Source organism: Physella acuta, unplaced genomic scaffold (genome assembly GCF_028476545.2).
Source record: "Physella acuta isolate Inbredline_101_S28 unplaced genomic scaffold, ASM2847654v3 ptg000565l, whole genome shotgun sequence".
NCBI classification, from domain to species: Eukaryota; Metazoa; Mollusca; class Gastropoda; family Physidae; genus Physella; species Physella acuta.
The window spans coordinates 122,584-148,838 of record NW_026732084.1 but is presented as its reverse complement, the minus strand read 5'-3'; the positions used below and the strand labels follow the sequence as shown (position 1 = coordinate 148,838).

The following is a 26,255-nucleotide window of genomic DNA, read 5'->3' as shown; positions in this document are numbered from 1 at the left end:
TGTGTTACGGCTGTCCTATGATGAGTTAACATGTGTTAAGACTGCCACATCAAGTGTTAACATGTGTTACGACTGTAAAATGATGTGTTAACATGTGTTATGACTGTTACATCATGTGTTAACATGTGTTACGACTTTCATATCATGTGTTAACATGTGTTATAAGTGTCAAATGATGTGTTAACATGTGTTAAGACTGTAATATCTTGTGTTAACGTGTGTTACTACTGTCATATCAGGTGTTAACTTGTGTTACGGCTGTCATACAATGTGTTAACATATGATACGACTTTCAAATAATGTGTTAACATGTGTTACGGCTGTCATATGATGTGTTATCATGTGTTATTACTGTCAGATGATGTGTTAACATGCGATACGACTGTAAAATCATGTAATAACATGTGTGACGGCTGTCCTACAATGTGTTTACATGTGTTTCGACTTTCATATCATGTTTTAAAATGTTTTACGGCTGTTAAATAAAGTGTTATCATGTGTTCCGACTGTCATATGATGTGTTAACATGTGTAACGACTGTCATATAATTTTTAAACATGTGTTATGACTGTCAGATAATGTGTCAACATATGTTACGAAGTCATATGATATGTTAACATGTGTTACGGCTGTCATATCATGTTTTAACATGTGACACGGCTTTAAAATCATGTGTTAACATTTGTTACAGCTTTCATATAATGTGTTAACATGTAATACGACTGTCATTTGATGTGTTAACATGTGTTATGACTGTCATATCATGTGTTAACAAGTGTTACGACTTTCATTTCGTTTGTTACGACATGCATATGATTTGTTAACATGTGTTACGGCTGTCATATCATGTGTTAACATGTGTTACTGCTGTTATATGATGTGTTAACATGCGTCACAGCTGTAAAATCATGTGTTAACCTTCGTTACGGCTATCATATTATGTGTTAACATGTGTTACGTCTGTGATATGATGTGTTAACATGTGTTATGACTGTCATATCAAGTGTTTACATGTGTTACGACATTCATATCATGTATTAACATGTTTTACGACTGACATACACTGTGTTAAATTGTGATACGACTTTCATATGATGTGTCAACATGTCGTATTACTGTCAGATGATGTGTTAACATGTGTTACGACTGTTATATGATGTGTTAACATGTGTTATGACTATTATATCATGTGTTAACATTTGTTACGACTTTCATATCATGTGTTAACTTGTGTTACGGTTGTCATACTTTTTGTTAACATGTATTACGACTTTCATTGCATGTGTTAACATGTGTTAGGCCTGTCATTTGATGTGTTAACATTTGTTACGGCTGTCATATCGTGTTTACATGTGTTATGACTTTCATATCATGTGTTAACATGTGTTACGGCTGTAATACAATGTGTTAACATATGTTACGGCTGTCATATGATGAGGTAACATGTGTTAAGACATTCAGATCATGTGTTATCATATGTTATGACTGTCAAATGATGTGTTAACATGTAAAATGACTGTCAAATGATGTGTTAACATGAGTTAAGACTGTCATCTCATGTGTTAAAATGTGTAACGGCTGTCATATCATGTGTTAACATGTGTTAACATGTGTTACGACTGTCATATGATGAGTTAACATGTGTAATGACTGTCATATGATATGTTAACATGTGTTAAGACTGCCACATCATGTGTTAACATATGTTACGAAGTCATATGATATGTTAACATGTGTTACGGCTTTCATATCATGTTTTAACATGTGTCACGGCTGTAAAATCATGTGTTAACATTTGTTACGGCTTACATATAATGTGTTAACATGTATTACGACTTTCATTTCATGTGTTAACATGTGTTAGGCCTGTCATTTGATGTGTTAACATGTGTTACGACTTTCATATCATGTGTTAACTTGTGTTACGGTTGTCATACTTTGTGTTAACATGTATTACGACTTTAATTTCATGTGTTAACATGTGTTAGGCCTGTCATTTGATGTGTTAACATTTGTTACTGCTGTCATATCATGTGTTAACATGTGTTATGACTTTCATATCATGTGTTAACATGTGTTACGGCTGTAATACAATGTGTTAACATATGTTACGGCTGTCATATGATGAGGTAACATGTGTTAAGACTTTCAGATCATGTGTTATCATATGTTATGACTGTCTAGTGATGTGTTAACATGTGTAACGACTGTCAAATGATGTGTTAACATATGTTATAACTGTCATATGATGTGTAAACATGAGTTAAGACTGTCATCTCTTGTGTTAATATGTGTAACGACTTTCAGATCATGTGTTAACATGTATTTCGACTTTAATAAAGGTTTCAAAATGTTTTACTGCTGTCAAAAATGTGTTAACATGTGTTACGACTGTCATGTGATGTGCTAACATGTGTTACGGCTGTCATATCATGTGTTAACATGTACTACGACATTCATATGATGTGTTAACATGTGTTACGGCTGTCAAATCATGTGTTAGCATGTGTTACGACTTTCATATCATGTGTTAACATGTGTTATGCCTGTCATTTGATGGGTTAACATTTTTTACCGCTGTCAAATCATGTGTTAACAAGTGTTACGACTGTGATAGCTAGTGTCAACATGTGTTACGACTTTCATATTATGTGTTAACATGTGTTACGGCTGTGATGTCATGTGTTAACATGTGTTACGGCTGTCATATGATGTGTTAACATGTATTACGGCTGTCATACCAAGTGTTGACATGTGTTAAGACTTTCATATAATGTGTTAACATGTGTTACGGCTGTCATATGATGTGTTAACATGTGTTAAGACTGTCATATCATGTGTTAATATGTGTAATGACTTTCATATCATGTGTTAACATGTGTTTCGACTTTCATATCATGTTTTAAAATGATTTACGGCTGTCAAATTATGTGTTAACAAGTGTTACGACTGTCATATCATGTGTCAACATGTGTTACGGCTGTCATATGATGAGTTAACATGTGTTAAGACTGACACATCATGTGTTAACATGTGTTACGACTTTCATATGTGTTAACATGTGTTACGACTTTTATATCATGTGATAACATGTGCTAGGGCTGTCATATCATGTGGTAACATGTGTTACGGCTGTCAAATAATGTGTTAACATGAGTCATGGCTGTAAAATCATGTGCTAACATTTGTTACGGCTTTCATATCTTGTGTTAACATGTGTTATGACTGTCATATGATGTGTTTACATGTGTTAAGACTGTCATATCTTGTGTTAACATGTGTTACGACTTTCATATCATGTACTAACATGTGTTACGGCTGTCATACTTTGTGTTAACATGTGTTACGACTTTCATTTCATGTGTTAACATGTGTTTCGACTTTCATATCATGTTTTAAAATGTTTCACGGCTGTCAAATTATGTGTAAACATGTGTTACGACTTTCATATCATGTGTTAACATGTGTTACAGCTGTTATATCACGTGTTAATATGTGTTACGTCTGTCAAATAATGTGTTAACATGTGTTACGACTGTTATATTATGTGTTAAGATGTGTTACGACTGTTATATGATGTGTTAACATGTTTTACGGCTGTCATATCATATGTTAACATGTGTTACGACTATCATATCATGTGTTAACATGTGTTACGACTGCCATATGATGTGTAAACATGTGTTACGGATGTCAAATAATGTGTTTACATGTGTTATGACTGTTATATGATATGTTAACATGTGTTATGGCTTTTTTATATCATGTTTTAAAATGTGTTACAGCTGTCAAATAATGTGTTAACATGTGTTACGACTGTCATATGATGTGTTAACATGTGTTAAGACTGTCATATCTTGTGTTAACATGTGTTACGACTTTCATTTCATGTGTTAACATGTGTTTCGACTTTCATATCATGTTTTAAAATGTTTCACGGCTGTCAAATTATGTGTTAACATGTGTCACGTCTGTCAAATAATGTGTTAACATGTGTTACGACGTTATATGATGTGTTAACAAGTTTTACGACTGTTATATGATGTGTAAACATGTGTTACGGATGTCAAATAATGTGTTAACATGTGTTATGACTGTTATATGATATGTTAACATGTGTTACGGCTTTTTTTATCATGTTTTAAAATGTGTTACGGCTGTCAAATAATGTGTTAACATATGTTACGACTGTCATATGATGTGTTAACATGTGTTATAACTGTTATATGATATGTTAACATATGTTACGACTGTCATATGATGTGTTAACATGTGCTTAGACTGTCATATCATGTGTTAATATGTGTAATGTCTTTCATAACATGTGCTAACATGTGTTTCGACTTTCATATCATGTTTTAAAATGATTTACGGCTGTCAAATTATATGTTAACATGTGTTACGACTGTCATATCATGTGTCAACATGTGTTACGAATGTCATATGATGTGTTAACATGTGTTATGACTGTCATATGATGTTTTAACATGTGTTATGACTTTTACATCATGTGTTAACATGTGTTACGACTTTCATATCATGTGTTTACATGTGTTATAAGTGTCAAATGATGTGTTAACATGTGTTAAGACTGTAATATCTTGTGTTAACGTGTGTTACTACTGTCATATAAGGTGTTAACTTGTGTTACGGCTGTCATACAAAGTGTTAACATATGATACGACTTTCAAATGATGTGTTAACATGTGTTACGGCTGTCATATGATGTGTTATCATGTGTTATTACTGTCAGATGATGTGTTAACATGCGATACGACTGTAAAATCATCTAATAACATGTGTGACGGCTGTCTTACAATGTGTTTACATGTGTTTCGACTTTTATATCATGTTTTAAAATGTTTCACGGCTGTCAAATTATGTGTAAACATGTGTTACGACTTTCATATCATGTGTTAACATGTGTTACGGCTTTTTTTCTGTTATTTTTCCTGTGACTTTTTTCCTACAATCATTTTAAAGGGATGGTTAAAATAGATCTAGAGATCTAGATCTAGATCTCTAAGTATTAGTATACGAATAAAATTTATGAACTAAAAAATTCGTTTTGTTAATGGATGTGTTTAATTGGTTTTGTCCTGTTCCCAAGCAGTGTTTCTTCCAGACTTTTTTCTCCTGGGGGGGGGGGGGGGGGGCACTTGAAAGTTTCGGGGGGGGGGGCGGACACTGTTAAAAGTATATATTTTCTATATCATCATCATCACTCCTTTATGGCCCCTGGGGAGCAAAGGGCTGCAACCACACATCTCCAGCGGACTCGGTTTTGGGCTGCTCCTCTGATCTGTGCCCATGAGAGCCCAGCTGTTTTTGCCTCTTCCTCAACCGTTCTCTTCCATGTTTTCTTTGGCCGGCCCACCCTCCTTTTCCCCTGGGGATTCCAGTCCAATGCATGTTTTGCGATGTTTTCTTTTCTTAACGTGTGTCCGATCCATCCCCATTTTCGGGCCTTAATATCTTTCTCTATTGGCCGTTGCTTTAAAATTTGCCACAGGTCTTTGTTTGATATTTTGTCTGGCCATCTTATTTTGAGTATATGACGTAGGCCAGTGGTTCCCAACCTTTTTCGAGTGGCGACCCCCTTTTATAAAAAGTAAGTGACCCGCGACCCCCATAGAAATAAAAAAGTGGAAATTAATAAGCACTAAAATAAGTTGTGTTGAAAATCCCAATTTTGCTCCGGAGTGACAGGGCCGTGGACCTCCACATCGGGCGCAGCGAGTTGAAGGCACGTCTAGCCTTGTTGATACGGCATTTTATGTCCTCGTCTGCTCCCCCGTCCTTATCAATAATATTGATCACGCTTCCCAGATATGTGAATGTGTTTGTTTCTCGTAAATCTTCTCCATTTAGCTTTATCGGCAGGTCCTGGCTGTTATTGATTCTGATGACCTCTGTTTTGTTTTTATTGATTTTTAGTCCAATTTTGAAGGCTATATTTTCTATATAAAATATATAAATTTCATTTCGTTCGGGGGGGGGGGGCGGTAAAAAAAATTTCCTGGAAGAAACTCTGTTCCCAAGCTTGTAGATCTACATTAAAAAAAAGATAACAGTGGCGAAGCACGCTTATGCAGCTAGTTCTATAGATTTATAACAATCCGGTGAATATACATAGATCTATTATTAGGCCTACATAGAATCTAACTGGTGGGGTTCGGTAAGGCTGCGTTTACACTACACGTCGGCAGACCGAATTTCTGTTTCTGGCAACAAGGCCGAACAACTGGAAAGCAAACAAAAAGTATAATCCAGTACTGTTGGTTACACTAGATCCGAACTCATCGTCCGAGTCTTCAGGCACCTGATGATGAACTTAAAATTTTGTTTCTGTTCTGACGGAAAACACATTCTGATGAAAATTTATCTGGCAGGGATAAACAAAAAAGAAAATGGAGGGCTTCAGTACAAATAACGTTGTTGTGGTACTTGACACGGAGAAGCTTATTTTACTAGTTCAAGAGAGAACGCCACTATGGGATACATCGAACCCATGCTACCACAATAGAGACATCTCAAAAAAATTATGGTCTGAAATAGCTGATGAACTCGGATGTACAAGTTAAGTAACAAATTAAGTCATTGTTGTGATGTGATTCTAGATCTAGATCTAGATCTAGATTCTATATTCTATTCTAAATTTCTATACTAATACTTAACTAACTTAACTGCTTAACTACTAGAATTACTAGATCTAGATTCTTGCTTACTTTAGTTTAGACTTTTAGTAGACTAGCTTTAGACTTTAGCGGCTTAGCCCCACTTTTACTAGATTCTAGATCTAATCTAGAATCTAGATCTACTAGATTTAGATCTAGATTTTAGATCTAGAATCTAGTTACTAGTAGATCTAGATCTAGGTCTAGTACTAAAAGATCTAGTCTAGATCTAGTGATTGATTCTTCTACTCAACTCAATTTTACCACTACTTTTGAATCTAAATCTAATATTTAATAGTTAATTAGTATTAGACTTTAGACTAATACTAGTAATACTAATTAAGTATTATTATTTACATTTAAACAAGGTAGTCTAGTAGAAAAGTCTTGATAGCTATCTATCTACTCTACTAACTTAACTGAACTTAATACTTAACTAAACTAACTAAATGTAACTGATGTAACATGTTGCCTACTCTGTCATTGACTAATCAGTGATCACTAATGAATGATTATTTACTATTTAGTAGAGAAGAGACTAATGTAATTGATTTAATTAAATTACTAATAATCAAGTAGCAAATTACTAGTAAACTAGTAATAAGTAGTAGAATTAAAATTAAATTAAGTAGAATCTATCTATAGGTCTAGTAGGCCTAAATGTAGAATATAGATCTAGCTATTTATTAGTTAACTATTTAACTACTATAGTCTATAGTTGAACATTTTAATTTTTACTGATTAGCATAGCTACTAAATATTAAATATCAAAGATGACTGTTTTATTTAATTATTAAATTAGCCATTAGCTTATGTAAACATTTAATTATCAGCCTGTAGAAAGAATGGTGTCTGAATTCAGAAATAAATATATTAAATGGAAGTTAAAAGCATATAATCTAAATTGTTTTGTTTGTATATTTCAGTGTCACAAGCAAAAGCCAAATGGCAAAATTTACGAGACACCTTTAGGAAAGAGCACACAAAGAACATAAAAAAAGTAACTGGAAGTGCAGCAGCTAACACTAAAGTACCATGGAAATACATAAATCAATTAGCATTTTTAAATGATGTTTTTGTTTCTAGACCAATGCTAAGCAGTTTTCCATATACATCAAGTTCTGAATTTAGTGAAACTATTGTGGCTGAAATAAATTTCAACAATTCGGACTCACTGGACGAAGCTGCTGTGCGAGATCCAGAAATAGTTCTGCCAATTGAAAAACCAAAGCTACAATGCAAAAGAAAGGCAGACAAAGCTGACGCCATTAATCAGTTGATAACATTAGAGAAAAAGAAATTAGAACAAATTGAAAAGATTAATGACAAACAGGAGATCAAGAATGATGATAACTACCATTTCCTGATGAGTTTATTACCATATTTTGAAGATATGCCTAAAAGAGTGAGCTTGTTAACAAGGATGAAGATACAACAAGTTATTTTTGACACAATTGATGATGCAGACTGTGAATGAGCAATGTGTAATGATTAAGAACTTTGTATGTTATCTGTTATTACATAGTCTTCTTTATTCTTGACTAATGTTAATTATTTGAAATTACAAACATGTTATTGGTTATTGAGTCTAATTATATAAAAGTATTTCAAGTATGCAATAATGCTACTAATTTGTTTTATTTCAACTGAATCATCAGTGTTGTTTCAAAACAGTACATTTGATCTTGTGATTTTGTTATACGGGTATTGCTAGAAACTGTATTATTTATTTTTATTCATTGACTTGTTTTTGCTATTATTTATCACTTTGAAATCATTACTTTCAAGTTTGTTTATGGTGAATTTGTGATTCTACTGATATCCAGTTTTTCACTACTAGCTTGTAGTAAGGCTGATGTTCTTTTAACTATTACTTGTAGCCTTAACCATGTAGTCAATGTAAATTATTATCTAATAGTAGTACCTGTAGACTACTAACTAATTAATAATTGCTATAGATTTAACTATGTTCTCATCATACTGTATTCTTAACTCTACTAATTTTTATCCTCATGGTAAAAATAATAGTTTCATTCAAAAGTAATAAATTTGTGGGTACATATAATCCATCAGAAGTTTAAGACCCTATTTGTTATTTTGATAAATAATACGGGTCTGAAATCATGTATTGTTTCATTAATTATTAAAGCTTATTAAATTAATTACTTGATTTTTTGTTATGGCTGTATAAAAATTAAATGTGTTAATAAATTTCTTTTTATTTTATTTAAGACATCTTCAAATGCAGTCTTAAACTTATTTTCTTTTAATGGTAAATTGATGAATTGAAAGGTGTGTTGAAGGATGTTACCTAATAAGAATTCAATGCTAGCTAGAAGGTCTGACAAGCAAGAATATATATATATATATGGTAACTTGACCAATGGTCTCTATATTTTTATGTATGCCAAATATAAATAAAATATAAACAACAGTAGCATAACAACCAAAGAAGTTTATTTCAATTAAATACCAGTGGCATCAAAACTTAAAATTGTTTTATAATATCTTAGATAGTGTAAGTATTTAGTTTATCATATTGGAAGTGTACAGCTCCTTCAGCATTGAAATATGCTTTGAACTGATCTCTAATATTGTAAGCTTCTCTACCAGCTCTGTTATAGCGTTTTGATTTAACACACTCTGCTGCACTGGTAACAATCTCCAAATTTATATTATGCATCATAGTTTCATTAATTCCCTCTTTATCTATAATGATATTGTGCAACAAGCAAACAGCAGTGACTAGTTTGTCTATGTGTTTTGGATCAACTTGTAACTCTGTCTTTAGACATCTCCATTTAGCAACTAGTATTCCAAATGCACATTCTACTGTACGTCTGGCTCTACTATGCCTATAATTGTAAACTTCAACATCATGTGGAACTGTTGCTGGACCTGAGCTGTAGGGGCGCATTAGGTAATCCTTTAAAGGATATCCTTGATCTCCTAGTATAACATAAGGAAGATTAAAAGTGGTCCCAGGTAATTGTCTTGCTTGGGGGAAAGGAAACAAACCCATTTCTATCTGTTTATAGAGATTTGACTCTATAAAAACACCACTGTCACTTTGCCTTCCATATGCTCCAAAGTCTACACTTAAAAATTTATATCTAGCATCTACCAATCCTTGAAGGATGAGTGAGTGAAAAGTTTTATAATTAAAGTATTTTGAACCTGATAATTTAGGACATTTAATTCGAACATGCTTCCCATCAATGGAACCAACACAGTTTGGGAAATTCCATAAATCTTCATAGTCCTTGGCACATTGCTCAAGCATTACTGCTGTTGGTACTGGCATATGCTTTTCAGTGAAGCAGTTCCATATAGCATCACAGGTCTCATAAATAATCTTGGCAATAGTTGAGTGGGCGATTCGATATGAAAAGGCCAAAGATCTGAAGGCTAATCCAGTTGATAGGTATCTGGAAAAGAAATTAATCAAATTAAACACTAAAAGCAGGTAATGACTGTATTGATCTACTCCCCACTACTAGGACATTCCAACCTAATTTAAAGCTTAGTTATTGCTTTTTTAATGTATAGAACACATCTGTTAACTATGGTATTTAGTGTATTAACAGTACTACAGACACTTGCCTCAATGTCACCGCCAGGCGTTCCTCTGGAGAAATGCATTTCCTGAAGCTACTCTGTTTTTCTATGTACGGCCTAATATTGTTGAGTATGTACTCAAAAGTGTCCCTGTTCATTCTAAAGTACTCGTAGAATTTCTGGGGCTGCTCCAGCAGTTTTGGAAACAAAGTGTGAAATTCGCCACATTTTTCTCTTTCAGCAAATATAGGATTAACCCATTCCTTTTCGTTTAGTAATAAAATCTTGAGAAGCATGTTTTCTGCTAAAAGATGAATCTTCATTTGGTCGTCCATTTTTGTTTTGAAAACAATGCCTGCCGGTAGTCAGACATACGTTCTGGCGGGCTACAGTGTAACCGCCGGGGCGCACCCCTCTTCGGCAGATTGGACAACACCTGACGTCAGATGAAAAAATTCGGTCTGCCGACGTATAGTGTATCCGCAGCCTAACCTAAAAGATTCAGATCAACTGAGCCAGTCGGCCTATGAACAGACTTCCGCTTTGTAACAACAGCCTTCGCTTAACTTATCATCACAAGGTCAGAAATCCATTCATATCTAGATTCTAGAATTTAGATGTAGATTAAGTGTGAATAGGAATTAGTTAAAAGTTCTTAGATTAATTAATTAATCTAGATAGGCAGACAGGTCAAGTAGATTAAGATAGATTATATTTGATATCTATTAATTCGGTAATCAAATCTGTCGTTTTTACTTAGAAAAAAATCTAGACTCTAGTTCTAGAGTCTAGATCTAGAGATCTAGATCTAGATCTAGATCTAGATTCTACTTCTAGATCATTGCTAGGCCTAAGATCATGCGTAGTAAAAAAATCGGCTGAGGCTAGATCTAGTCTAGAATCTAGATTAAGATTCTAGAGAGATTCTAGATCTAGAATCTTAGAGCTATATCTAGATCTAGTATTATCTAATATCTAGTCTAGAAGATATAAATATAATTATAAATCTAGTAGATCTAGATTCTAGAATCTAGTACTAGTCTAGTAATGGGTAGATTTTCTGGTAAAACCTTAGTTTAAGTTTAATGAAGCTAGAGTAATGGGCAATGGGTAAAACTCCATAATTTAGCGTATTTTATTCCCCTCTTCACGTTCACCTGGTATTTTATTATATAAACACAACCGAAACACAAAAACAATTATATCATTAAGTTAAGTAAGTGGGGCCTAAATGTAGTATTTATTTCCTTTTAGCAGTCTTTTGATACAAAATGTCGGTAATCTATCGTTTTAGGTACGTAAAATTGCCCGCGGCTAGTAATGTACGAAAATGTTACCTCATTGTCAAGGCTTTAATAGAAGTATATTGTGATATATTTGTGTCAAATATTATAGATAAATGAATAATAAACCTAAATCAATGGGTAGGCCCTAAATATACAAAGTGACTACTCGGAAGAAGATTTTTCTCCCCAACGTCTCCACTTAGTCGGCAAAAGATAGCTCTGCGCATGCACTATGACCTAGGGTTAGGGCTAGAATGAGGGTTAGGGATAGGGTTGGTGTTAGGGTTCTGCGGTTGTAAACACATGCATGCGCAGTACCATCGAAAACATCGCCGCGATGGCAAGTGGTAGTTTCTCTCCATTGCGCATGCGTATCTTATTCCGGCTAGCATCTGCCCTAAATATATCAATATAGGCCTTGGGTTCCCAACCAGGGGGTCACGAAGGTCTTTTTGGGGGGTCGCCAACTGGTATACTAAACCTTAGTAATTTGAAACAAAACCTAAATATTTAGAAGAATTTTTGAAATTCGGCTTCATTAACATCACTGGAAATGTAATAGAGAAGAAACAAAGCGCACTGTACAAAGTTGTTCTCAGTCACGAATCTATGAAATCTTCAAAACTAAAACGCCATCTGAGACGAGTCATTCGGAACACATAAAAAAAATATGGAGTTCTTTCGTCTGTAAGAAGCTAGTTGCAAACGCCAGAGACTTGATCAAACATGAAGTTTTCACCAACATTAGTGCAAGCATCAAATGAAGTCGGGATAGAAAATGCCAAGCAAAAAAAAAAAAAGTAGGAGAAAATCTCATCAAACGCTGCATGTACGTAAATGCTAAACAACACATTTTTATCGAAATTAAGCTTTCACCATTGTTTGCTTTTCAAGTTGATAAATCAACAGATGTGAGTTTGTGTTCGCAGTTGCTGGTCTGTGTCTATATTCATGCGTATGATAGCAAAGAAGAGTTGCTCTTTTGTGAAGATAGCATGGAGAAAATAAATACCTTTTTTGAAACTGTATGATTAAAATGGGTTAGAACGGCTGTGGGGGTTTGTACGGATGGTGCGCCATCTATGTTTAGCTAAAAATCGGGCTTCCAGAAAACAGAAAAGATTTAGCTCCCTAACCACTGCCCTAACCAATCGACATCAAGAGTCCATTGCTAGTATAAATCTTAAATTAAATAAAATCTGGAGCCTTCAAAGAACTGAGCAAAAACATTAATATAGATCACGAGGTTCTGCTCTTCTACAGTACGCTGGCTGTCAAACAAAATGTTGTAAATTGTGTTTTTGAATTGAAATCTGAAATCAAATTGTTCTTGGAAGTGCAAAGGAAACAAGACTTTTTGGTATACTTAAAACGACAGAGTGGTTGGAGAGAGTATCATACCTAGCAGATGTGTTCGAACATCAAGATAAGCTTAACCTGAAGCTTCAGGGAAAATGAACGAATATTATAACTTTCCATGATAATCTCGGGGCATTTTTATCAACGCTGCAAAATTGGTAAAGAAAATAAATCATGGAAATATTGTAAATTTGAGAAACTCTGCGGTGTGGTAGATGAATCTGGTTGTGAGATAATTAAAATTTTGAAAGAAGCGATTTCTGGGCATCTTGAATTTTTGAAAACGGACTGCATTCTCTTCTTCCCTTGATGTTGCCAGCATTCCCGATGAATTACAAGATGAATTCTTTGATTTGCAGAATGATTCCGAGTAAGATGAAAAACTGCAGACACAATTTTGGTGTAGTGTTCACCATTCATACCTAAACGTAAAATTAAAAACTTAACCACGAAGGTTTAGTGAATATTATGCTATTTTACTCATGCTATTAAAATAGTTATCAAGAGTAGTTCATATTGAAAGTCTACTAGAAATTCTTATTTTAGTGCTTATTAATTTCCATACTAATTTCGGCTTTTTAATTCTATGGGGGTCGCGGGTCACTTACTTTTTATAAAAGGGGGTCGCCACTGGAAAAAGGTTGGGGACCACTGATACAGGCAATAGATTAACTTTTAAACAGCAGGATTTGCTATATAAACAGCAGCCATTTGTAAATTAGAGTGGCTTCCCTGAATCTTGCGCTATAAGTTTACAATTTAAAAAATAAACAAGATGGCTGCTATAGTAAATGAGCATGGTTGCATCTGTTGGAAACATCGCTAGTCTTCATTTATTACTGAAAAGTTTTAATTCAATAGTTTAAAAACAGGTACATAATGAAACAAGGAAACATTTTTGTATTTTTCAAAATATAAATCCTCCTCAAAATGTGAAATGATTATTAAAATTTAAGGAGTCACCTGTTTTTCACATTACTAGTCGCAGGCGATTTTACGTACCGAAAACGATAGATTACCAAAATGTCTAATATTTTGAAAACATCGCTAGCCTTTATTTATTACTGAAAAGTTTTAGGCAATTTCAGCTAACTGGAAGTGGAACTTTTTCTACTTTGAATTTTTCAAAAGCCGATAACTTGAGTACTATTTCAGATAGATAAATGAAATTTCACATGTACGTAAAAGATCTAATTCTCTACCTTCTATTAAATTTTGAGTAATTTCCGTCAACCAGAATTAGTAATTTACGCTATTTCCGATTTCTCAAAAATACGCATGTAAAGTACTAATATTATTCGGCACTATTGTGCACATTTATTTCGCGTTCAGTTAGTGTGCAATCCTTTTTTTCTACAAGATTCTATTCTATTATAAAAAGTTTAAGTAATTAAAAGTGGATTTAAAATATTGTTTATGTCCCGAGTTGCCATCCCCCATAGTGAATATTCGAGAAAGTTTAGGGGAGGTCACTCCCGGTTTATTTTCTTATCAAGTTAAGTAGACAATTATTTACAAAACATTTTTTACTATACTATCTATATGTAGGACCTAAGGCAAATAAATAAGTCTAGACAACTCAACAATAACTGACCTAAATTAGTAATTTACTGTATTATATTCTTTTTAAGTAATTTATTCTTACTAGTATACAATGCTATTTTAATTTTAGTAATAGTTTAATTGAAAACATAATGCAGTTAGATCATGAACAGATTACATAAGTTTAATGTTGGAAACAAAATAGTTTCATCCTTTTATATCTAAACAATTATTTTAGTTATTTTAATTTTGGGTGGAGCCTTAGAAGTTATTTTCTGACAATTTGGCTAGAGAAAGTTTAATTAAATAAATGTCATTATAATGTAACGGACGCGAGTGAGAAAGTATTCGAGAGGCCCATCAATTAATTTTAAAATCCTGCTCGGCGAAGTTACAATTAATGTGGTTATAAAATCCTGTCTGTATGGTTTATTTCGGACTTAACTAAAGATTGGATGTATTTGATGTTTTTAATATTTTTGGTAACTAAATAAAAATTTAAAAAAAAAGCAAAAACAATTTGGTTTTCATGTGTAATGGCGACATAAACAATGGCATCCTGCTATTTGATAGGCTTCCATAAATTTTATTGTACACATTGTAAGCGAAAAAAAAAGAAAAACTAGGCCTTGGGGTTTAAATGTGCATTGTTATTTAAAAACTTTATCTGCAAAGTTTTGTAAACAAATAAATATCGATCACGGTTCCTGTACAGCCAATCAATATTTGTCTTACAAAAGTGAAAATTCCAGTTATAACTTAGGCTTGATAAAAATAAATAGAAATGTAGCCTTAACCTCAACAAATTATTTTCAAGTTCTCTGGATTTGCAACTTTTATAGCATTGATTCTAAAAATATTAAATTTCTGAATTAATTTTAGGCTTAAGTTTTTATTTTTTTACCAGCTTTCGTGTGCCACGTGTTACTGCGGTCTTAAAGTTTAAAAAAATAAATAAAGACATTACGAAAGTTATGATGACATTAAATTTACATTTTTATTTGAAACTTATCAATCATTTTAAAAAGGAAGTATTATTACGTTCAATTTACATTTTCAAAAATGTATAAATCAATTTTATATGGAAAAATGTTAAAACATTCAATGTACATTCTTACTATAACATATTTATTATTGTAATATGGAAATATGTTTGACATTCGTCTCACATATTAATTGAAGCATATATAGCATTTTAATATGAACATTCAGTGTACTTTATTGAAATATATTGACAATTTTAGTATACAAATATGATTAACATTCACATTACAATGAACAATAATCTTTTTTAATAATGAAAACATTTAGTGCCTCGTTTTAATTCAATGAGTTTATTTGAGCGCCTGTGGATAAACGATGTTTTTTGTTTTGCCTTCTGGCACGTATACGTATAAATCTGAAGATTTTCCTACACGTAAGCAATCAACATATAAATATAATTGCAAGTTTAAACCACATATTGACCTTGCCCTTTGTTTATAGTCTTGGCAAAGCAAGGCGTACGGGAAATTGTAAGCATGTCTGTTGGTATCATTGGAATTCGTGGCAACAAAACTTGTTCACCCTTGAATTTTCCAGTCAAAATAGTTGCTTCAATGATATTGTGCATCATTTTTTTTTACTTCAAGTCTTGTACCATTGCACAGTCGTGGCGGATTTGATTTATATTTCTAAGGAGAATGATATGCGCACCATGTTTCAGACTTAATATATGCTGTGGCATACCTGGTAAATCCAATGAATTTAAGAATTCTGTAAGGTAACTAACAACTTCGTCTTGATTTATCACAGTGTTGATTGTCTTGTACGTTGTCTCTTATCCTGGTATTCTCTTTTGAATGGTGAAATTAATGGCGTTGACATAGCTGTTTGTAGCAGCTATTATGGCACGTTCACTAAGCTACTGATGGTCTTCAAACTTCTGTGAGATATTTGTGAAAACCTTTTCAATTAAGTCGTCTTGACTTGATGTTTTGGTGCAAATGTTTTCTGGCAAGGTGATATATTGTGACGATCTGTCAACTGCCGTCTTTCCATTCCCAATATCCAGCAATTGTTTAGCGAAATGTTCGGCAGATGCATCATATTGATGTTGAACATGTATGTTAGTTTTCAAGGTTATTTTCTTATCATGTCACCATAGAACAGATGATTTGAGACATGCATTAAGCTCATCAGCCGGTGTTGAACGTGGTATAACTGGCAGAGTTTGTCTAAAATCACCAGACAATAAAATGAGTGCTCCACCAAAGGGCTGTCCATTGTCCCTTAAATCTTGAAGTGTGCGGTCAAGCGCATCCAATGCTTTTTTTGTGCGCCATCATGCATTCGTCCAATATGATCAGCTCACATGTTTGGAGAACTTTGCCCATTCCAGAAGTTTGGTGATATTGCATGTTGGCGTCTCGATGGAATGCAAATTCAACGGTAATTTTAGGGCTGAATGTGCTGTTTGACCACCATCCAAAAGTGTTGCTGCAATTCCAGATGATGCAATTGCCTAGGCAATTTTATTTCTTGATCTTATCGCTGCCAAAATGATTGAAATAAGAAAAGTTTTGCCTGTACCTTCAGGTGCATCTATAAAGTACAATCCTCCGCTTTGATTTGTAACTGCTTGCATGATTGTGTCACAATATGTTGTTCTGGGACCAATTTTGGTAGATTCCTTTCAACAAATGCACCCAAATCATGGACGTAGAAGTCGTTTTCATGTTGCAAATCACGATCATAATTGCACCAATCCTTTGTATCCTCGATACAAAGCAGCGCCTCATCAATAAGCATAGTACTTCATAGCACTAACTTTTCTATTTATCTCATTTGTTTCTGGATTTATCATTTTGATATTGAAATGATACCCATTTTCCCCTTGCCAAAATATTATGGGGTATTGTAAAGCATCATAAGACCGATGCGTTTCACAGACTCGCTGAACATTACCATTTCTGCGATGAAGAATAATATCACACAAGTTGAACTCTTCACCATCTATGACAATCGCGACTTCATTTAAAGTTGGAGCATTATATTGTCTTTCATGCTGTCCGACTGCTTCTCTTACTAATACTTAAAATTTGAAATCTCGTTAGCCAGGGTCAGGTGAATTCTCAAATTATCATTATCAGTGTTTACGATTTTAAATAACTTAACATTAGCGTGAGTAACTTTTATTTCTTTTTTACAGATTTAATAAACATATTCACAATTGGTTTGAAAAATACTAGCTGGCTAGTATGATAAGAAGTTGGTGACCTACTTACAAGCCCTATAGGCCTAATAATCTATAATATAAGCGGCCAAGTAGTGTGTCAGTCAGTCAGTCATTCTTTTTACCTGCATCAGTGTCTTATTATAAACATTGGAGTAGGTTTTATTTATATAACGACTTAAATTTTTTGTATAGTTGGCACAGAGAAAATATTAAATACAAGCACATTGCTAAAACATATTAAACAGATGAATGTCAAATTTCGCTTATGCCTAGAAAAACATTGATACATTTTAATAACAGTAGGGTAGCGTGTCGCCTAAGATTTTCTTCAAGATGACTTAAATAATTAAAAACTGCCTATTCACTAGGCATTTCAGTAAGGAAGATGATTAAATTTTACAATAGCGAAATCCCTGGTTGCCATTCATTAAAACGATATGGTGCTGATTCACATTCACTCTCCATTTTAAAAAAATGTACTCTTTACATCTCAAGGTCTAAAATTATAATGTTTAAGTTAACAAAATTGTACCAGTTTTTAGTTTACTTCTATACTTATTTGTGAAAAAAACATACACCCTTCCATTTAAAATGTAAGCTTTTAGAAACACTCTGGGGCCAAATAATATCAATATAAAATATTAAGAAAACATGTCCATTCACCAATTTTTACTATCAGCCTGCCTGGCCTAATTTCTTCCAATTCCTGAGCTCCCAGTCCCAAACCGATTTTCACTTATCTGTTTATAACTTTGCCTATAACTTTTGAACTGTTTGAGATAATCATACCACATTTGATATTAAGGCTCAGTATCGAACAGGGTTACGTGACGTGTCTTATATGTGGTACATAAAACATAAAAGTTGGATGCGGTTCGACACCTTTTTTGAGTGCCTTGAAGCTTTGGGGAGTTGATGAGAATAATCTACAGGGTTTCTGCAGAGAAAAAAATTACAATTTTATTATGGGGGTTGCAATTTTAGTTAACACACGGTTTGGCGGCCAGAGTTCCTGAGCAACTATTTAAGCACTTGCTATTTGTTAATCAGGCGTCCTTACCAGCAGGTAAGGTGAACTACTATATTCAACGTTAAAACAGGCGCAGCCACTAGCACCATTTCTATTGCGTGACGACAAGTGCCCCGGGCTCGCCTGCGAGCACTATGACCTCTACGTTCATTTTGAAAAAAAAAGGCCATGTACTAACAAAGACACTATGAGCAAAAATGATCTTTGACTATTTTGAATCAGGCGTATCTCCTGGCGCCCCTGGAGGGTTTGTTTTGGCCTTAGGGTAATGGCACCTACGTTTGTTGATGCTATAGACAATAGAGGATGGCGCGTTATTGTCTTTTACAACACTGAATAAGGTTGCAATTTTGGAGCCCAGGGCTATTCCTTGAGCTAGGGCACATAAGTTTGTGTTAAAGAGTGTGATAGAATATGGATGAGAAGTCGTTATAGTTATTATATTATGAATTACGCGTGTATGCCGGTAGGGTGCAATTTGCCCTGGCTATCCTCGGACTTTATATATATATATATATATATATATATATATATATATATATATATATATATATATATATATATATATATATATATTTATAGTGATCATGTCTTTCTCAGGAAACATGGCAAATGTTATTATCTATGACGTTTTGTAAAATCTCATAAATATCCCATACCAAACTTTATTTGATTATTTACTTTGTTTTATATAGTAGTCTAACTAGACCTAGATTCTGCCAAATTCACATACCTAAAAACAATAGGCTACATTTAACTGAAAAAATTAGATGCCCAAACTTGCGAAATATGTAAATTTAATGGAGGCGAGCGAGTTTACGAGAATCCTTCCATAATGTTGTTGAACCGGGAGTGATCTCCCCGAAACTTTCTCGAATATTCTAATATAAAAAAACAGGAGATGGGAACTCTGGATATAGACATGAATTTTAATCCATTTTAAATACTTAAACTTTTTAAAATAGAATAAAATCTCGTAGAAAAAAGAATTGCACACCAGCGAACGCCAAATAAAATGTGCAGAATAGTGCAGAATATTATTAGTACTTTATAAATTTACATTAGTTTTTTGAGTAATCGGAAATAGCGTAAATTAGTACTTCCTGTCAACGGAAATTACTCAAAATTTGACAGAAGGTTGAGAAATAGATCTTCTACTGACATGTGAAATTTCATTTATCTATCTGAAATAGTACTCAAGTTATAGGCTTTTGAAAAATTGAAAGTAAAAAAAGTACCACTTCCGGTTATCGGAAATAGCTCAAAAGTATATAAGGATCTACGATTTTGATGAAATACTTATATATGAAATTTCATCAACCTAGCTGTAACGGTACTCAAGTTATCAGACACACATACACTCACACATACGGACAAGGTTGCAAAATTATGTTTTTCCGTATCAGTGACGTGTAAAACTTTGTATATACGAGAAAGTAAAAAACATGCTTCTTTTTAGATTTAGCAAACCGTAAAAATAATAAAAAAAACAACTAAAGCCTAAAATTAATTCAGAAATTTTATTTTTTTAGAATCAATGGTATAAAAGTTGCAAATCCAGAGAACTTGAAGATAATGTTTTTAGTTTAAGGCTACATTTCTATTTATTTTCATCAAGCCTAAGTTATAACCGGATGTTTCACTTTCGTAAGACAAATATTGATTAGCTGTACAGGAACTCTGTGATTGAAATAACTATTTATTTACAGAACTTTTTTAAAATAACAATGCAAATAAACACCATGACCTAGTTTTCCTTTTTTTTTCGCTTACAATGTGTACAAAATATTTATGGCAGCCTATCGAATAGCAGGATGCCATTGTTTATGTCGCCATTACACGTGAAAACCAAATTGTTTTTGTTTTGTTTTTTTTATTTTTACTTTGTTACCGAAAATATTAAAATACATCCGATCTCTAGTAAAGTGCAAAAAAACCCAGACAGACAGGATTTTATAACTACGCAGACAGGATTTTTATAACGATATTAATTTGAACTACACCGTGCATGATTTTTAAATTAATTAATGGGCCTCTCAAATACTTTCTCGCTTGCTTCCATTAAAAATAATTATGAAAAGTAACATTTTTTTTAGCGCTATTTCCATACTGGACTATTGCGATTATTAACTCGTCAAGGATGGATGGATGTGTGTCCTCAGCTTTAAGTCGTATCTCATCCTCAACGAAGCAATATCGAGGACTAGTTCCAAAAGCAAATATGTTAAGCAAGTTCCGAGGATGATTGTGGGCCAAAAAAATTCCCGGAATTCCTTCCTGGATTTCCCGGAAAAGCCAAAAAACCTCTAAAAAACGCAGTTTATGGCCCATATCTCGGCAACCAGACCACTTAGCGACTTGAAACATTTACCAATCGATTCCTGCCATAATTTAGAACAGGGGTCTCCAAACTGCGGCCCGCGAGGTCATTTCATCCGGCCCGCGGCGATCTTTTTGTCCACTGAATAAATGTTGTTAGAGGTGACTGAGGAACTTTGCACAGAAAATTCAAAACAATTTGAAAATGTAGCTTTGGGTGCAAATACCATTGCCCGCCGTGTTGCAGACATTAGTGAAAACATCGTGACTCAAATAGCGAAATATGCAAGCAAATTCGCTATTTTTCAATTGCAATGGATGAGTCGCTGGACAGTTGTTCCACCTCAACTTTTTGTGTTCATTAGAGGGGGTATAGAAATTGGCCTCTGCTGCAGTCATTTAAATTTTCTGAACCTAAAACGGCATGAGAGAGAAATCTAGTATCTTAGGGGAGGGGGGTGGACACTTGAAATTTGCAAATATTTCTATATAAATTATATTTCGGTGGGGGGGGGGGGGGGGGTAGACGTTCTTCTGGAGGGGGGGGGCCCTCCCCATAGATGTCTTAAAGAAACTCTGGCCCCCGAACTGATATTTCATAGTTAATGCGGCCCTCGGACTGAAAAGTTTGGAGACCCCTGATTTAGAACAATATTGCCGAAGAAAGTTTTCAAAAATATCCTTTCGTTCTGTCACAACATTTTTTTTAGAATTACATTATACATAATACACTACAGTACTATATAGCAATATAAAGATATAGATCTATAGGGAAAGGGATGTGTCAAACATAAGGAAATTGCGCTTAAATTTTCACTAGACTTTTTATTAACTTGTTTACTTTAATAGCCATTATTGATTTTCGTAACACCCATTTTTAAGTGCTAATGTAACCAGTATTTTAAAATGTTTATGGAAAAGGGTAATGTATTTATATTGTTTTTTGTTTTGAAACACATTATTTGTTTTCAGGATCAACAAATACAATTTTATTTTCAAAATGGCTGGGGACTTTGTGCCTGAATCAGAACTTAATCTTAAAGGATGGCAGAAGCATTTCAATAGCTACACATTGAGAGGGAGATTCAATGTGAGATTCACGTCTTAGGTTTAGATTCCAGATTAATATTCATAAATATAAAATAGCTACATTTTTACTGATATTCATATTCACTTCTCTTTTGAAACTAAATTTTTGCTGCAACAAACATATTTGTAGTTTTCTTTCATTTTGCAGTGGGTTGCAGCAACATATGGGTCATTATTTGGAGGCTTTATACTGTACAAGTTACTGAAGAAGAAACCTCAATTGACAGATCACTAGTTTCTTCACAACAAATTCTAGTTTTAGTTACTGTGAGCAAAATAATATTGTATGAGCATTAAAAAATGGTAATAAAAATTTGAAATACAACTTTTAAAATGTATTTTATAATTCAATTATTATACTAATACCACATAAATTTATTGAAAACAAGTTACATGATTATAATTATAGTTAAAGCACAACATAGAAATACATATGGCACTATCGCCCCTCCCTGTAACTGATTTCACATTAATTTTACCTCACTTTAATTCAGAAACAACAGATTTCACTTATTTTAAAAATCAGTGTTTAAAGTAAAAACTGATTTCAACAAGTTTTACATTTGGAATAAAAATTTATTTTTTACTATACTATCAGTTATATTATCAATTTTAGCAGAAAATAAATCTAATTTACTACAAAAAAATTAGAGATCTGTTGAGTAATCTACAGGGTGCAAAAAAAAATGCATTCATTATAATTGTGTTGGTACTTACCTTGTGGGGTCAAGGTGTGAGTTGTCTATTTCTGATATTGCTTCTCATCATTTGTGTAGATTCCCCCGTCATCTCCAGTTGCTTGGAACCCATTGTTCCATTATAATGATGGCACTTAGCATTGTCTCTAATTTTTTGCCTTGTTGTACGTTGGCGGTTATGGCAGCATTAACTTGTTAGACGGAGTGGTCTAGCGGTAGAGAGCTGGACTGCTAACCCGTAAGTCTCGAGTTCGAATCCGGGTTCTAGTCAGTAGACCATCCCTGACTCCACCCAACTCTGATGGGTACTTAACTCACGTTAGGGTAAGTAAAGGCGGCTGGGTATTGTGCTGACCACACTATCTCCTCATATGCTGAGGTCACAGAAACAAGTGAACTCTACTTCACTTGCCCCATAGACCATCAGGTTTGAAAGGGAAACTTTACTTTTTACTTTTTTTAAAGAAAAATAATTTGTTTCCTTGAGGTACTCTGCTGGGTTAACACTGGGCTACACCTTAGATATTTATAGCCTGTAATATGACACTCCCCTCAGAGGCGTAGTGACCCTTCCCGGCACCCGGGGACAAACTTTCAATTTGGCGCTCCCTCGGGAGTAAATTTTTATTTGCAAAAAACTCCCCAAAGTTTGATGACGATCGGATGAACGCTGTGAAACCGCAATCGACTTTTATTTTTACTTACAGTATCTAGAGAAAAAATCGCACCCCCCTGTGGCGCCGCCCTTGCGAAATTAAAAACGATTTTTTGCGCAGAAACCTTTCCAGGAATATTCTCAACATCTTCCCAAAGTTTTATTGCGATCGTAATAATGGTGTCACTGCAATTCACTTTTATTATTTTTATATACCGTATATAGAGGAAAATCGCACCCTCCCGTGGCGCCGCCCTTGCGAAATTAAAAATTGTTTTTTACAGAACCCTTCCCTAGAGTGTTATAATGAACTCCCCAAAGTCTCATGGCTATCGGATGAACGATGTCAAACCAAAATCGACTTTTATTTTTATATACCGTATACAGAGAAAAATCGCACCCTCCCGTGGCGCCGCCCTTGTGAAATTAAAAATGTTTTACAGAACCCTTCCCGAGAGTGTTCTAATGAACTCACCAAAGTTTGATGGCGATCGGATGAACGGTGTCACTGCAATTCACTTTTATTATTTTTATATATCGTATATAGAGAAAAATCGCACCCTCCCGTGGCGCCGCCCTTGCGAAATTAAAAATGATGTTTTTTACAGAGCACTTCGCTAGAATGTTCTAATCAACTCCCTAAAGTCTCATGGCTATAGGGTGAGCGCTGTCAAACCAAAATCTTTTATTTTTATATACCGTATATAGAGAAAAAACAAATCGCGCCCTCCCGGGGCGCCACCCCTGCGAATTTGAAATTTTTTCCCCCGCAGAAACCTCCCCAGGTATATTCACAACTTCCCAAAGTTCGACGGCGATGTGATAAGTGGTGTGGTAATGCATAAAAAGACACCTGAGTTTCTTCCAGTATTTACTTTTTGTAATTTTGCCAAGGGAGGTATTTTAAAAATAAATTCAACTCACGCTAATTAAAAAAAAATGTGAATGCAAAATATCCAAGAGAGAATTATAGTTGGAATAATATAATTAGCAAAACGTGAATGCTAAGTCCGCAGATTTGGCGCCACGGGCTAGACTGTGAGCACTATGCGTTTATGTTTGCATTTTAGTTGTGTTTGTAATGAGTGTTGTTTGTTTTTCGTTTGTGTTTTTTTGGTGTGTTTAAACTGTGCTCAGATATAGTCTGTCATAAATACAGCTTGATGTAACATGTTTTCTCTATCATTAGCAGGTTTACGTCATGGTGCCCCCAGAGCCGGCGTTAGGGGGTGGCGAACGGGGCGGTCGCCCTAGGCCCCGCGCTTGAAGGGGCCCCGCGCTTTAGCACTGTCATTGTTATCTGAATTAGTTTGTAAACTTTAACATTTTTTTTGCTGAATTCAATTGGGAAAAACTAAATGTTCGAATGCCGACGTTTTGGATTGTTATAACTGAGGCCACGGTTGATGCTAGTGAGTTATCACCCACCTGAACTGGGACAGGCCGTAATTCTATACCTCCCATTTGTGTAGGGTACGGTCGCCTCGCATTTGACCTGAGCTGACGAGTTCGCTGTATTGTCAAGTTGTCCTGATTTCTCACACGTCTAAAGTACCGACTTTCACAGCAGCCCGAGCATGCCATCGCGAAACTCATAAATAAGGTGTAGCTGGCTGTCACTCCCTAATTATAGACATGAACTTTCTCTTGTGAGATCGCGATCATGACCGGTAATGTTATACGTGGACGCTCTATAAACACAAACCTTGTTTTGAATGACTCCAGTCAGAGATCCATTAACGGGGTACTTGAACTTGGTGACCCTTTTTTTTTAGGGTATGGCATCCCATAGCCATAGATTTAAATGCAAAGTTATCCTTTACCTCCCCCCCCCCCACACACACCAACTGCCACCCACCCCAATGCTCCACCCTACTGAGCGTCCATGATAACATTTGAGAATCATTTCTTTTGGATATCCATAAACATACAGTTTGCTTTCACGATTCGTAACCAGTGTTTATTCACGACTCGAGCAAAGTCGTAAGCTATAAATGTTTTTCTATTTCTTTTTAACTTTAATTCAGTTTTGTTGATATTATGATTTGTCTAAAATTCTGTGCACTCTCTTTTTTTTAGATACACCTAAATCAATTGACTTTTATATTAATTTAATATCTTAGCAAGGAAAAAAACGACAAAGAACATTGGGTAAAAACGTGGGAGAGGTAACCATCGGTTATTAAAGGGAGAAGTTTGGCATTGGCTTATAAACTCCAAAACATTTATGTGTTATTATGTGTGCACGCATATTATATAGGCATATATATATATATATATATATAATGGATAAAAGCAGGCCCCGCGCGGATGGTTGGCCATAGGCCCCGCGTATACCTAACGCCGGCTCTGGGTGCCCCCATTCTTGTCGGGATTTGTCAAAATTGCTCTTAATACACTATTTCACGCTCTAATTAATTTCTATTAAATTAAGTGGGAAAAATCATTTTTTCTGTATATATTTTGCTTTTTTTTGGGCCTTGGTACCTCCCCCCCCCCCCCCCGTATGTCTGTAAACACGATAACTTTAGTACCGTTATAGCTAGTTCTGTATAAACTTTTCAGCAATTTCCGATAACCGAAAGTGGAACTTATTCTACTTCTAGTTTCAAAAGGCTATAACTTGAGTACTGTTTCAGATTGATAAACGAAGTTTTATATATATCCTAAATATTAGATTAGTAAAAAAAATCCAATAGATACTTAAGTGACTCACGCTTTTCTTTATAGTTATAGTAGTGTATAATTTATTTTATACTTTTTAGTGCATTATTACATAAAAGCTTGTTAAAACGTATAAGAAAAAATATTCATTACTTTAATTG

General features: G+C 34.3%; 3 protein-coding genes across 12 annotated transcripts in view; 2 read left to right on the top strand and 1 right to left on the bottom strand.

Annotated features, from left to right (window-relative positions):
• The window catches only part of LOC131946611 (ATP synthase membrane subunit K, mitochondrial), a 31,777-nt gene that overhangs the window by 3,975 nt on the left and 1,547 nt on the right, over positions 1-26,255 (top strand). Inside the window, exons 1-4 of one of the 10 annotated variants that reach the window (XR_009387726.1) lie at positions 10,822-10,968; positions 13,969-14,057; positions 21,961-22,078; positions 22,226-22,665. Coding sequence is in view for 2 of the 10 variants with exons in the window: in XM_059307513.1 (XP_059163496.1) it covers positions 20,461-20,510; positions 21,961-22,078; positions 22,226-22,312 (255 nt within the window). In the remaining 8 variants the exon portion in view is untranslated. The other 9 variants (XR_009387725.1, XR_009387723.1, XR_009387724.1 and 6 more) reach the window with 9 other exon arrangements.
• On the top strand, positions 6,234-8,874 carry LOC131946608 (uncharacterized). The gene is made up of 2 exons (XM_059307504.1): positions 6,234-6,579; positions 7,604-8,874. The coding sequence occupies exons 1-2, from the start codon at positions 6,411-6,413 to the stop codon at positions 8,152-8,154; spliced, it is 720 nt and encodes a 239-aa protein (XP_059163487.1). The 5' UTR covers positions 6,234-6,410; the 3' UTR covers positions 8,155-8,874.
• LOC131946606 (uncharacterized) lies at positions 9,118-10,714 on the bottom strand. Its single transcript, XM_059307501.1, has 2 exons — positions 10,281-10,714; positions 9,118-10,105 (listed from the first exon to the last, which is right to left on the bottom strand). The coding sequence occupies exons 1-2, from the start codon at positions 10,568-10,570 to the stop codon at positions 9,187-9,189; spliced, it is 1,209 nt and encodes a 402-aa protein (XP_059163484.1). The 5' UTR covers positions 10,571-10,714; the 3' UTR covers positions 9,118-9,186.